A 14783-nucleotide genomic window follows, 5' to 3' on the forward strand; every position below is an offset into this window, starting at 1 on the left:
CTTCTTTTAAATGAATAAAGAAAATAGGCATTACCATATGTAGTAGGCTGCTGTCAAAATCAGAAACTGTTAGTGTACAAGAGAAAAAAGAAACATGCTAGAAAGTCAAACAGAGCATGCTAAAGAATATACTACTGAGCACACATTCAACAGAATTGTCATGACAAATGATACTCAAGAGCAAGGATATAAAAGGCAAAAAGAACAGTGCTGGAAAGGTACATAATGGCACCAACACATATTTCAAAACTTGGAAAAGGCTGGGGAAAAATATCAGAATACTAATGATTACAGTTGCACAGAGAAGAAAAACAGCTTGTTCTGATAGCTAATAGTGTTTTGTTTTTTGTAAATAAAATAGTTACTTGTAGTTGTCCAATCCGAGAAGAAGGCTCTTTTGTTTTAACTGGAACTGGGTTTGTGTATTTCTGCACAAAATTATATTATACTAGATTAAGAAAGGTTGAGTAAACAAAAGTAGTATTGACATTGCTTTCTAACAATGCACTAAAAAAAGGTCCACTATAGTATATCTGCAATAAAAATTATTGGAACCTCCTCTCTAGCATGGACAAATGAAGAAACAGATAATTCTCCAGATGCTACATCCCTCTCTTCTAGTTCTACAGTAGAGTTCAGTTAATTGACCTTTGGATTAATTGAAGGTTGATTCACCAGGGGCTGCCCACTTTCCCTCCTGAACTCCCCTCTCCCCCCCAAGTGCCTTCTACCCTGTCTACCCTCCCCAACAGATGCAGCTCCCTGATCTTCCCTTAAGTTTCTCCCCACTCCTCAGCTCAACTACAGCCATTGGGGGGGCGGGGGGAGCAGGAGCAGTTCAGAGAACATCGGTGGACAATCTCTTTGGCTGGTGGGACTTTGGGATCCCCACCAGCCACAGAAGCAGGCACTGAGGGGGTCCAGGCTTCGAGACCCCCACCTCTGTGGATGTAATGGAGCTTGAGAGTGAGGAATTTAAGGGAAATCTGGGAGAAAGGAGCAGCATCGGTTTGGGAGGTGGGCAGGTTGCAAGGTGCAGCAGGAAGGAGAGAGTGCACAGTAGAGTCTCAGATTATCCAATTTTTTCACTCATATGACAATGGGACTGTCCTGTTTACATCAGATAATTGAGACTCTACTGTATTTCTAAAAAAGGTCAATTTATTTGTACAAAAGGATTCTCTAATCTAAAATAATTATAGTAACATAGTAAATGACGGCAGATAAAGACCTGAATAGTCCATCCAGTCTGCCCAACCATACATGTTCCATAAATTAATTTATATGGTCCCTTTTCTTAAGATATTTCTGAGTCAGAAACCCAGAGCCCTGCCCAGTAGTGTGCTTAGGTTATATCTACTGGAGTCTCTATCAAAGCTCACTCAAGCCCATCTTAACCATCAAAGCCCTCCCCAGTCTGTCCTCAACTGAATGTCCATATTCAGGACACAGACCGTGCAAGCCTGCTCAGTACTAAAAAATAGGAGCTCAAATTTGTTTACAAAATTAGATCACACAGATTATTTTATTAGTTTACAGAATGCATCATATGTAAAACTTCATTCAGTTTCAACTGAAAACTACAGAATTATACAGGAATGAAACTGAGCAGACTATAGGGTCCTTACATGCCATTACACTTCTCCCTCCGTATTCGCTGTATAGGGGATTAACAGAACCGCAAATACAGAAAAATTGCAAATAACTTTTTCATATGTTATTTGCTGTTTTCTATTAAAAACTATCGTGAATATAGTGAAACCGCGAATAACATGGTGGGAGACCTGGTCTGTTCCTGAAGGAGAGGCAAAACACGGTGAAGAAAGTGCTGGGAATCAGCGATTTTCTCTGTAAATGCTTGGAATCAGCAATTTCTCTATGCAAGCTGATGTAATTTGGGGAGGGGGGGGAGAAGCCAGCAAGCTAAAAACTGTGAATAATCGAAACCGTGAATGCTGAAACCGCAAATACGGAGGTTGAAGTGTATATTCTATACTACTACCACCCTGTGTCTGGAAGGAGTCAATTAATCAAGGAGCCTGACTATTAATATGCTGTTCATAGAGGCAGTAAGTATACAGCACAAAGACATTTCCATAATGCCTTGAAGTAAACTATAGATGAAATTTCCAGTTATAGAGCTTCTGTGCTTATATCCTTGAATCCGATCAGTTCCCCATTCTATGTGACGACCTGATTCCCTTAAACCATTCAGTTTTAAAGGAGTCAAGTTCTGTGGGCTACAACTACACTGTTGTCTGTTTTTTTTCTGTAAACCGCTTAGAATCCTAACGGAGTTTAGCGGTATATAAGAAATAAATTACATTACATTACATTACTGTTGTCCCCAACAAATTCTTTCATCTGTAAATTTTGCAGTATAAACTGTCCCTGATTTCTGACAAAGTCCCAAGAGGGACCAATTCCTGTATCAGGAACACAAATACTCTGTATCAGGAACACTTAAATCCTCTTCAATTAGGTATTAACAAATTGTCCATTGATAAAATGTTTATATACCATTTCTTAAAAAAAAAAATCTGATTAGCAGTATAATGTTTCAGAAAATACCTAATCTAAAACCAGTTTCTTCCAGAAACCTGCTTCAAGCAAATTTAGGTCAGTCAGTAGGCAGTGGGCTCTGTCAGGCACACACAAGCTAAAATGACACAAAAAGTGGCTACTGGCTAGACAGACTGGCAATCTTCTTACTGGATAGCTCAGAGACATTTCCATGGGAAAAGCAATAATGACAATTAGATATATGATTACAGTAAGATAAGTATAATTAGTTTAATACATGCAATGCTCTGGTTTTGAAAAGTAGATCAACACCTACCTCGTTCACATCTGAGATGGGTATATTTGGGTCATGCTTAATGTTTTCAGGACATTTATTACTATTGTTAGTGTCAGATCCACTTTTTTTAACTGTTTTCTTTTCTGGAGTCTTCTAAAATATATATTAAAAAAATAATTGTTATTAAAATTAGAACAATTACATTCTTCCTCAGGGCTCCAATTCAAACTAGCTGCTAAAACGTGTTAATCTTAGATCTGAGAAGAAAACAAGCAACCCATGTGATTTTTTAGCATACCTCAGTTCATTGAAAGAAGAAAAAGAAAATCTTTCATAGCACCTGATCAGGGGACAAAGGAGGAAAACACAGCTAGGGCCTGCATAAGACACTTATGTAGGTCCAGGATCCTCATATAGGGGTTGGTTGGATCTCTGTAAGTTCTCCTTCCCCTCTCCCTCCCTTCAAGAGCATTGGGCTTTCTCCCAAACAACCCCAAGGGCATTGGTCCTCCATCCCCACCAAGAGTAGCCCCACACCTGGACCCCACCAACCAGTCCTCCCCTTCTCCTGAAGCAATACTCCCTACCACTCTATCCACCTTTTATGTCCTCTAGGCCTACCTTGCGTGGGGGTAGTCCAGGCAGAAGCAATCCCCAGTTGCTCCTGCCTTTGCTGACTGGCCTTAAAATGACTGCTGTATTCTCTAGTGGGCGTCTCATGGTACTATAGTACTGCAAGTCTACTGTTAGAGGTTACAGCAGCCATTCTGAGGCTGGTGCCCAATTTTATTCTGGGGTATGAAGGGTCATCTTAAACTGATACATGTGGTTTTTAGAATAAAAGAGAGGAAGGATTATTTCATAATAATAAAAATGTGGCCACCTTTGGCAGGAATTTAGGGTAAGTATAATGGTCACCTATCAGTCTTACACAAAAGCTTAAAATTTACAGATTCTTTTGGCTGATGTACCAGAAAGAGCACTTCATTACATCTATGTCAGGCCAGTCCAGTCCAGAGCGAATGAGCTATGTCCATCTATCAGTGGATGGAGACAGAGAAAAATAGGCCCAAGAGCTTCTCCTGGATGGTCAGTATTTTTCTCTTTCTCCAAGAGGCCCAAAGATGGGTGGGAGGGCCAGGAATGGCCGCGTGGTCGGCAGTCCCAGTAGAGAGAGGGATGTTCAACCAGTCTCTTCTAGAGAATGACATGGGGACAAATTTTTCTCTGTCCCCACGGGAACTCATTTTTCCTATCCCGTTCCTGTAAGCTCTGTCCTCATCTGCACAAGCCTCAAACACTTTAAAATCATAAGTGTTCAAGACTTATACAGTTAAGGCAGAGCTTACAGGAATGGGGTAAGGACAGGGACAAAACTCACAGGGACGGGATGGAGAAATTAAATTCTGACGGGGAAAAATTTGTCCCCATGTCATTTTCTAGTTTCTTCCTCCTCTCCCTGCTGGGGCTTGGGTGCATTGGTGTCCGGATAGTCCTCCCTGCCTGCTGCCTGTATGTCAGATGCAGATGTTAAGGCAGCAAGTATGTTTCTGGAGTCACCTGGTGGTCAGTGTAAGGAGAGGAGAGGAGCAGAGGACATATTTTTCTCTCAAACTGTGCTGTGGCACTGGTACTGTGAAAGGGGCATGTTTTGGTATAACACCAAGGAAGTTATGTCACTAAACTAACTGCATGCACTTTGTTCAGTACTAGGTTTAAAAAAAAAAATAAAAATAAATTATTTTCCAAATGTAAATTGGTCTTGATGTACTGGGACTGAAGTTAAAAAAAAATTGGCAAAATTTTACAAAGACACGATTCTGAGGGATATAGTGCAATGCTGAATATAACCTGAACAATGGACTAATCAATTCATTCACCTTTACTTAACAGTGCCCAATGAATGAAGAAAAAAAAAACCCCCAAATATTTTACCGGAGGTTTTTTAGATTTAGGTACACTGAAAAGATCTTCTTCTTCTTCATCCCCAAATAATCCAGACCCAGATGATAATTTTTCAAGGCCAGATTTTTCAGTCTGAAATGAAGACAAAAGCCAAGAATTTTATATCATCGTTAAAGCAGACGTGAAACATTGTATGGTCACACCAGGAGTTAAAGATGAATTTGCAGTACAGCCTCCATAACATTTTTCAAGGTTTCTATCTCTCATTAACCACATTTAGCCAATCACATTTTATTTATTCAAAAGGTTCTGTAGTCCCAAAACTGTTCAGATTTCGTTCCAACTCTACAGTTTCTGGGCCTACTTAGGTGGTTTAAAACAGACACAAGATTTATTATTCCATATTTACGCTTTGTATCCCCACTAAAACACAACCACTTCAAACTAGACTAGATTACATATTTACTTGTTCTCTTAAGGCTTCCATTGCTGTCAAGTAAACATGTATCTTGAAAATTTCAGCATCTTACTGACCCTTCCTGCACATCTGGCTGCAATATGGATTTGCATAAATAGCATAGTTACTAACCTGTGGCAAGTGTTATCCAAGGACAGTAGGCAGATATTCTCACATATAGGTGATGTCCTCCACGGAACCCGGCATGGACAGACAAAGAGTGTACTGTCACTTTAAATCTTTAAGACCACACGCATGCTGCCTTCCCGCAAAACATCGGCTTGTGGTACCATCAGTTCAGTAAGAAAGCTAAAAGGCCAACTAGGGGAGGTGGGAAGGTTGTGAGAATATCTGCATGCTGTCCTTGAAAAACACCTGCTACAGGTGAGTAACTGTGCTTGATCCAACGACAAGCAGGCAGCATATTTTCACACATGGGACTCACTAGCTGCCAGGATCATGCATCTGAGAAGAGGGTTATTGACAACTACCATGAGCCTGGCGAAACCAAAAGGGTTGGAGGGAAGTTGGTATCTAAATGGAGAATAAATTTTGAAGAACTACATTACATTAGTGACTTATGTTCCGTCTTAACCTTGCAGTTCTAGGCAGATTACAAAAGAGGTAAGCTGGACATTACCAGGAAAGTTACAGGGTAAGGTACTAATTACAGGAATAGAGATAAATTATGGTACTGCGATAATTTGTCCTGACAAATTTTCTGAACAACAAGGTTTTATTTCCCTTCAGAGGGTTTTGTAATCAGGCATTGTTATCAGTAAGTTGGAGAGGTGGTGGTCAGGTTTCGCTGCCTGAGTTGCTAGAAGGCCATTGTACATCTTCTTGCGCAGTGTGCCTTTGATTGGGGGGGGCGAGTAAATGGAGTCTGAGTTCTTCTTGGCCTGGTTGAGTTGTTACCAGAAGAGGAGATTGTTCAGGTAGGTGGGGGCAGCACCATTTAGGGATTTGAATAGTAGACAATAAAATTTGAATAATATTTGTGCTTTCATTGGGAGCCAGTGTGAGTCTAGGTGTGCAGTGGAGATGTGGTCATATTTATTTAGTGAGTAGATCAGTCTGAGGGCTGTGTTTTGTATGGTCTGCAATTGCTTTATTATGCCTGAGGGCATGGTAGGTAAAAGACATTCCAGTAGTCTAGAAATCCAAGGACCAGGAGTTGGAATTGTTCCGTGTCGAAGAATTGGTTGTGCATGACTGCGAAGGATTTCTGGATGGTCTTGTTAATTTGTAGTTTCATGGTGCAACATCTGCCTTTCATCACCCCAAGAAATTTTAGGGCGGATTGTATGGGATATCTGATGGAGTTTACTTCTATTTAACTTTATGCGCTGGCAGCTAAAATGTTTTTTACTGTCTGTGCTTAGTCTGTATTGTATGCAATGATGTTATAATTGTGTATGTATTTACTGTGATCCTCTTTGTATAACACGGGATACAAATAAATAAGCTATAAACTATTTCTGTTGTGGTTGTTTTGTCTTTTTCGAGCAGTAGGAATTTTGTTTTGTCTATGTTCAGCTTTAGTTTGTGGTCTGTCATCCAATTTTCAACTGTTTATAATTTATTTTGCAGCTTTTTTGGGAGTTGGTTGGTTGAAAGGAAGGAGTATGGTGATGTCATCTGCATAACTGTATGATGTAATGCCTAAATGGTCCAGGCTGGTACCAAGGGAGGCGACATAGAGGTTGAAAGCATTAGAGATACGTTGGTACGTTGCAGGGTTTGGACCAGGATTCTGATTTCTCTCTGTTTGTCTTGACTCCGTAGGTTCTAGATTGCAGGAATCCTTGGAATCATGTGTGTACTCCTACCCGTGATTTCTGTGGCTTCCAGTATTTGTAATAGGATGGCATGATCTACCAGGTCAAATGTTGCGGAGTGTCACCTGCCGGGGTCTTAGTAAAGTTCAGAAGACCTCCGGTAGAGGGTAGCACACTCCTGACGTGGCTCCCAAAGGGGGAGACCTCACTGGTGTCTCACTATCTTGGGCTTTGCTAAAAATAAAGCGCCGTGAGTCAAGTTGAACAAAATAATGTGCAAAGTTTAATTAATCACTTGCCACATAAATCATATCACCAATTATTATAGTCCAAGTTTCCTTTCTCCCCAAACAAGGCAAAAAGAAAGAAAACAGAAAACAAAAAGCCTTTTAACTTTCCCCCAGTCCAGTGAAAGCACAGCAAGCTTGCTATCAATTATACTTCCAGTCCAGGTTTTAGTGCTTGCTCTACCTGATCCCACAGGCTCTGAAAAACACTGTACAATTAGTCTCCTAAGCACTTATCCAGCCTTGAGCTGGAGTCCTGGGCTTACTAACCAACACAGTCCAAAGTTCTTCACCAGGTAAACTTGAAGCAAAAACACAAAAGACAAAAACTGAAGCCTTACTGCAGGCTCCTAAATTTCCAGCCCTGATTAGCTCACAGTTCTTTGGGCTTCTCCTGAGTTCCTGCACAGCTGCAATGTAGCAATCCAATCAAGCTGGTGCAGCACTGCTCTGAGCTTGTCTTTACAGCACAAAACAATCAAACAGTTCTGCCAAAAATCCTCTCCACTATTATTGCTGTACAGCCTTGTACCTGTAGTGTTTAGTGGAAAGTTGCCAAGCTCACATCCATGGCTTCTTCCATATCGGTCTCCAGCATACACCCTTCATCCAGGTCCATGCTTTCTGGTGTCTCCAGCTGCTCTGCTGGTTCCTGAGGCATTGGAGCCTCACACTCCATTGGCTCTGGAGTGAGGTCTGGCCTTCTCCTGGCCCGGAGAACTCTCTCTCCCAGACTCTCTTGGGCAGCCTCCTTTAATGCTCTGGAGAGCTGCTTAACAGGCTTAGGGCCACGCCCTACACTGGGTGATTGTGTGCCTAGCTTGTGTGTTCTTGGGCTCCCCCTCAGGCTACAGGGTAGAATATCACTGGGAGCTTGATTAAATCCCTTAGTGTGACTGGAAGCTTTTCTGGGCCGGGCAGTTAACCTATACTCAGGGCACTGCTCTAGGCTAGAAGGCTCAGGATAGGCAGCTAGGCTTTCAGGATCTTCTTCCTGATACTTCTCAGTGAGAGTCTGGTCTCGAGTAAGAGACTGAGACCGGGGTTTCACTCTGACATGACCGTCTCGGGGAGCGGAAATGTCACAGGAGAGATCAAGTTGTATGACTTAGGTGCTGTCGGGCTGTGTCCAGGAGAGATCCTAGTAGTGTCTCTGTGATGGGGTTGATCCTGAACCCGGATTGTGAGGGATGAAGTAGAATTGCTTGGCCGAATCAACTATCCTGTCTGGAATGATTCTCTAAATAATAATGGGATGTGAAGGTGTGAATTGAGGACTAGGTGGCTACTTTACAGATGTCCTCAATGGGTGTGGAACATAGATGAGCTACTGAAATTGCCATTACCTGAACTTTATGTGCAGTGACACGGCCTTCAAGTATTGGCCCAGGCTGAGCATAGCAAAAGGAGACACAGTCCGCCAGCCATGTGGAGATGGTTCTCTTGGTGACAGGAGCTCCAAGTCTTTAGGATCAAATGATAGAAGCAGCTGAATGAAAGTTCTGTGAGGTTTAGTCCAATCCAAGTAATAAGCAAGAGTACATTTACAGTCCAATGTGTAGAGTGCAGCTTCAACATGGTGAGAATCTGGTCTTGGAAAACAAAAACGGGGAGAACTATAAACTGGTTAAGATGAAATTCTGAGACAACCTTTGTGGGGAATTTCAGATGAGTATGAAGAATTATCCTATCGTGGTACAATGTTGTATAAGGTGGATCTAACACAAAAACCTAAAGTTCACTGACTCAGTGAGCAGATGTAAGAGATATGAGAAATATTACATTACTTTCCAAGTGAGATACTTGAGAGATGTGGTTGAGAGTGGTTCAAATGGAGACTTCATCAGAGTGGAAAGTACCAATTAAGGTCCCACACCACTGGGGGAGGTTTGAGAGATGGCTTGGTATGATAAAAGCCTTAGTGTGGAGCTTGGATGAAGAACAATTTTGCATATAAATTGCTTCAGAGCTGAACACTTCAGGAATACACCAGTGTCCTTTCATGTTTCTCATATGTGCAGAAAGTTGCTGTAAGAGTAGTGAGACTGTTGATCTCTGTCGTTATAATTACTTATGAAAGTGCATTTAAAAGGATGGAATGCTCTTCCGGAGGCAGTCGTAAGGGGAAACACCCTCCAGGGATTCAAGACAAAGTTAGACAAGTTCCTGCTAGACCAGAACGTACACAGGAAAGGCTAGACACAGTTAGGGCTCAGGTCCTTGACCTAGGGCCGCCGCGGGAGCAGACTGCTGGGCACAATGGACCACTGGTCTGACCCAGCAGCGGCAATTCTTATGTTCTTATGAAATCTAGAAACTACTACTACTTATTATTTCTATAGTGCTACCAGATGCACGCAATGCTGTGCATTAAACCAGTGGATGAACAGACAATGGCTTTTTGTCTAGTGATATATGGAAAGCACTGATAGCACCGAGGTGAACTCTGACTGAAGTAGTATTTTTTGAACATTTTTTATTTATACAATATTCATTTTACAATGACAAATCTGTCAAGCAGAAATTATATAATGTTTTCAGAAATCAAATTTCTAAGAACAATATATGTTCTTCCAATTTATAGCAATCAAGGAAAATAAATCCCTACATTGTTAACTATTAGTCCACAATCTTGGGAGAAGGAGTTAAAAGAAAGGCAGAACTATAATATTAAACTAGTAATGATAATGATTTGAGGAAAATAAAGATGGAGATTTTTTTTTAAGGGACTGGGACATGTATTTACATACAGGTTTACTTACAGGTTTACATACAGGTACTTCAAGCATTTTCCATATCTGTCCCGGTGGGCTCACAATCTATCTAATGTATCTGGTGCAGTGGAGGATTATGTGACTTGCCCAGGGTCACAAGAAGCAGTGCGAGGTTTGATCCCACAACCTCAGGGTGCTGAGGCAATAAGCTCTAACCACTGCGCCACAGTTCTGGAAAAATTCCTAGAGCATAATGAAGTCAATTCTCATGGTGTACTTGTTACTACTTATCCTTTACTAGCAATAAATTTAGATAATTGTTGAGGCTCAAAGAAAACATATCTTATCTCAGAATGAGTAACTACACCCTTACAAGGGTATCTCAGGGTAAAAGTAGCTCTCAACTGCACTGAGGCCTTAACAACAAAAATTGCTTCCTTCTCTTTTGGGTTAACCTAGATACGTCTGGATACATTCTTATTTTATGTTTCATAAACAGAGTTTCTCTATGCTTAAAAAAACAATTTAAGCAGCCATTCTCTGTCAGAATCAATAGCAAATTGCACCAAAAGAGTAGCTGGAACTAGTGCCTCTGTATCTGATCTCTCTCGGAAATTTGTTAAATCCAATTATGCAGACAAAATATGCTGGTTAGGACTCCATTTCTTTTTCTTCTCAGGCAAATAATAAATTTTTGAGAGAGGTGGATATGAGACCTCTGGAACATTCAAAATCTCTAATACTTATCTTCTAAACATATCCTGAGCATTAACTGAAAATGCTTTAGGAAAATTTATAATCCTGAGATTACACCTTCGGACAGCATTCTCCTGTTTCAAATGTAGATTCCAACTGTCTTTCACCCATGTTAAAGATTGAGTCTCCAATGAATTCAGCCTAGTCTCATAATCCAAAGATCTATTTTCCAAAGTTAAGAGTCTGTTTTTAATATCTAAGTTTTCTGAGAACCAATGTACAGCAGGAGGAGAGTGTTTGTATCTGATTACCCAACCAAAGTAGCTTTAAGAACAGAGTAGGAAAGGTGCAGGAGATAGTAAAGCACCGATAGTAATAATTATAGCTTTATTTATATCCCATCATACCTTTCAGTTCAAGACGGTTTACAACAAGAGGGACTGCATGAATGCAGCTAAGTTAGTAGAGGGCATGTGATCAGATACAGCAAGTGATGATTACATCAGACTGTGAGGCGAGTCCACTTGAAATGATAGAAGTGCTGAGTTGAAGGTTTTCTAGAAGCTTCAATAATGGTTGACACTGGTGCAGATAGTGGGAAATCATCTACTTGTTGGGAGAGAGATACTATGCTGAGTGCTAATGAATGTAGATTGGGAAGAAGGAGAGAACCCTCGTTCTGTGTCAACAAGGTTGGAAAGATTTGTAATGTAATGGGCTCCCTTTAGAACCACGGTTGACATATCCGCTGAGGTGCTATGAGAATCATGGTGGCCTGTTCTTGATGAAGTTTGAGTAGTTTTCCCGACTAGAGGAATTAGGGGGAAGGCCAGTTGAGGAAAAAGGCATCTGACTCATAAGTCATTGATTAATAGTGAGTTAAAAAGTCTAGAAATTCCAGTGAACAGAATTTGGAATTATTTTGAATATGTAACATATCAAGATGTTCAGAAGTTATTTAAGAAATATGTCAAATCACACTGTATGTTAGACATAGTCATCCTCAAATATTTCAAATTTGTCTCCCTAGCTTTTTAATGGCCCTTAAAGACTGGCTAAATGAGGAATTGCAAATAGGAAAATTTGATGTTTCGTTCAGCAATATTATTTTAATTCCTATACAGGAGTACAGGATACTACAAATTATAGGCCTGTTGCAACTATTCTGTTTTGTACAAAACGTACGGAAGGTTGGGTTACAACCAAATTGACTGAATATTTAGAACATTATAACTTGCTCCACCTAATCCAATCTAGCTTTAGAGCGGGTTATAGTACGGAAACATTGCTTTGCTCTTTAGTATCTAGAGGCAGATCTATTTTAGAGTTTAGGTCAAACCTCAATACTTATTCAATTTGATCTCTCAAGTGCGTTTGATCTTGTTGATCACAAACTATTATTACAGATCTTACAGGATTTGGAAGGTACAGTATTAAACTAGATTAAATGATTTTTATTCCATAGATCATACAGGGTTAAAATGAATAGTGGCTTATCGACCAGTTGGTCATTGGATTGTGGTGTACCTCAGGGCTCTCCCCTATTCTCAATATTGTTTAATATTATGATGCACTCATTAGGTTTAGAATTTGAAAGATATGTTTCCAGTTATATTTATGCTGATGATATACGAATTCTCATTGGAGGATGTTGAAGTGTTTGCACACTACAGTTGAATTGAACAATGGATTATTGCTCATAAATTGAAGATAAATACAGAAAAAAACCAAATTCCTTTGGTTGGGTCCGGCAGGTTTGGCTAGATCAGATCTTTTGTCCTCTTTCTAATCTAATCTAATCTAAACCTTAAGTTTATATATCGCATCATCTCCATGAGAATGGAGCTCGACACGGTTTACAAGCCATAATAGTTATAGGTTCGAAATGCAAACTAGAGTTTTGGGAGTTCAACTAGACCAGTGGTTCCCAAACCTGTCCTGGGGGACCCCCAGCCAGTCTGGGTATACTATAAGCCTCCTAAAGAGATTACAAGCTGTTCAAAATAAGTTATATTCTTGATTCCCAAATATGAAAGGATTACACCTTACTTTGTTCAATTACATTGGCTACCAATTTCTGCTAGGATAACTTATAAGCTCTGTATATTAATGTTTTAATATTTTACATGGCCTAGCTCCTCCTTATTTGCTGGATTTAGTTTCCTTAATGATTGGTAGACAGGGTCATACACAACAAAATCAATTTTGCTTACAATTTCCATTGCCTAAATCAATTAAGCTATTCCGTCAACTTAGTGCTTCTTTTAGTTATCAAGCTCCGATTATTTGGAATAAACTTCCTCTCTAAAAATGAAACTAATTATTTCATTTTTAGAAAGCTTTTAAAAACAGTTTTATTCATGAAATTTTTGAACCGATTGTTTTTATGATTTTTTTCAATATTGCCTATTTAACCGGGTTTGTTTCCGGCAATCTGCTTTATAGTAATCCGCCTGGAACTCTAAGGCTATGGAAGAATATAAAAAACTTTGTAATGTAATGTAATGTGGTTGGGAGTATAGAGTCTGGAACAGAACAGCGGAAATTTGTGGTTGTGTGGGGAAGCAAAGAGATTCACTTCTGGGGTTCCTCAATCCTTGAATATCTGATGTACAACGGTTGAGTTAAATGGCCACTTGTGAGGTTGTTTACTAAGATATTCTAATTCCCTGCTAGGTAGTCTGCTGTCAGAAATATGCTGCACAGAATTACCCAGAACCAGATTTAAATTGCTTCTTGGTAAAGTGTGCGAGACCCTGTACTCACTTGTTTGTTCATGTAGTACATAGCTACTTGATTGCCTGTTCAAATGAGTACTATTTGATTGATAAGGTGATCCTGGAATGAGTATTGAATATGACAAATTGCTCGAAGCTCGAGAAGGTTGATGTGGAGAGTTTTCTTGTGAGGACTCCAGGTTCCTTGGGTATGGAGGCTGTCGAAATGGGCTCCCCAGTTGAACATTGAAACATTGGTTATTAATAACTTCTGATAAGGTGGAATATAGAATAGTAGGCCTCTGGACAGATTGGCTGGCAATAACCACAACTGAAAGAACTGTTGGAGGGTTGAGATCACCTGTAAGCACCTGGGGTTCTCTGAAATGGAGACCGGCAAAAAGAAGTTACGTATAACTGTGGAGGCCACGTGGCAAGAAAGTACAGCATTTGGTGTGCAGTAACTCTTTGAAGAGAGGAGAATGTCTGGTAGATATGAACGAGTGTTGAGTCCCAAGCTTGAGTCATGTGTAGAAATGTCCCAATGAACTCAAAGAGTACGAATGGGTTGTAAATGGAATTTCTCGTAGTTCACTACAAATCAGAGAATCTCTAAGAGACTGTTGCATTCATGGCTTGATGAGCTTGTTAAGGTGTGGGGGCCTTGTTTAACCAGTTGTACAGGTAGGGGAACACATGGAAACTGTATGAGCTAAGGAGTGTAGCTACTACTATTAAGTACTTTGTGAAAACTCTGGGTGCTGAATTAAGACCAAATGGAAGTACCTTTTATTGGCAGTGGTGTGCTCACTCGAAAGCGGAGATATTTCCTATGAGCAGAGTGGATGGAAATATGTGTAAGCCGCCTTGATGTCTAGAGAGCAGAGGCAGTCATTTTTCTCTAAAAGAGGTAAGGGAGCTCACAGGGAGACCATGCAAAACTTCTCCTTCAATAAGTATTTGTTGAGAGCACAGAGGTCCAGAATTGGATGGAGACTCTGGTCTTTTTGGTATGAGGAAATACTCTGAGTAAAACTCTTGACCCCTCTCCTGCAGAGGAACTTGTTCTATGGCATTGAGCTGGAGGAGGGCTGAGAGATCCTGGCAAAGGAGGGTCTTCTGCTATAAGTTGAGAAAAGACTCTTTTGGAGGATGATTTGAAGGTGTTTTCTGTAAATAAAAAGCATAGCCCTGACTCACCACCTGAAGAACCCAATGATCTGATGTTATAATGGACCATTGTTGATAGTAGTGGGTGAGGCAACCTCCAATGGGTAGAGTTGGAGGGAAAGGTTGAGAAATGCTGACCATGTTCTCTAGATTGACGTCAAAAGGACTGCTTTCGAATGAAACTGTGCTTGGAAGTCTTTTGTTGTCTTTGCTGCCTGGGTCACTTCTGATTAGATTCAATAGAAACATGATGGCA

The 14783-nt window shown here is 40.4% G+C and overlaps 1 protein-coding gene across 6 annotated transcripts in view; it reads right to left on the reverse strand.

Moving 5' to 3' along the window:
- Positions 1-14783, reverse strand: part of LOC117359122 (WASH complex subunit 2A-like) — a 151786-nt gene that overhangs the window by 39337 nt on the left and 97666 nt on the right. For 5 of the 6 annotated variants that reach the window (XM_033941320.1, XM_033941319.1, XM_033941315.1 and 2 more), the window contains exons 24-26: positions 4736-4837; positions 2840-2953; positions 366-428 (exon numbers count right to left, since the gene is read on the reverse strand). In XM_033941320.1, coding sequence (XP_033797211.1) covers positions 366-428; positions 2840-2953; positions 4736-4837 — 279 coding nt within the window. The remainder of the gene's footprint in view (positions 1-365; positions 429-2839; positions 2954-4735; positions 4838-14783) is intronic. The other variant, XM_033941316.1, reaches the window with a different exon arrangement.

This window comes from Geotrypetes seraphini, chromosome 4 (genome assembly GCF_902459505.1).
Source record: "Geotrypetes seraphini chromosome 4, aGeoSer1.1, whole genome shotgun sequence".
NCBI lineage: Eukaryota > Metazoa > Chordata > Amphibia > Gymnophiona > Dermophiidae > Geotrypetes > Geotrypetes seraphini.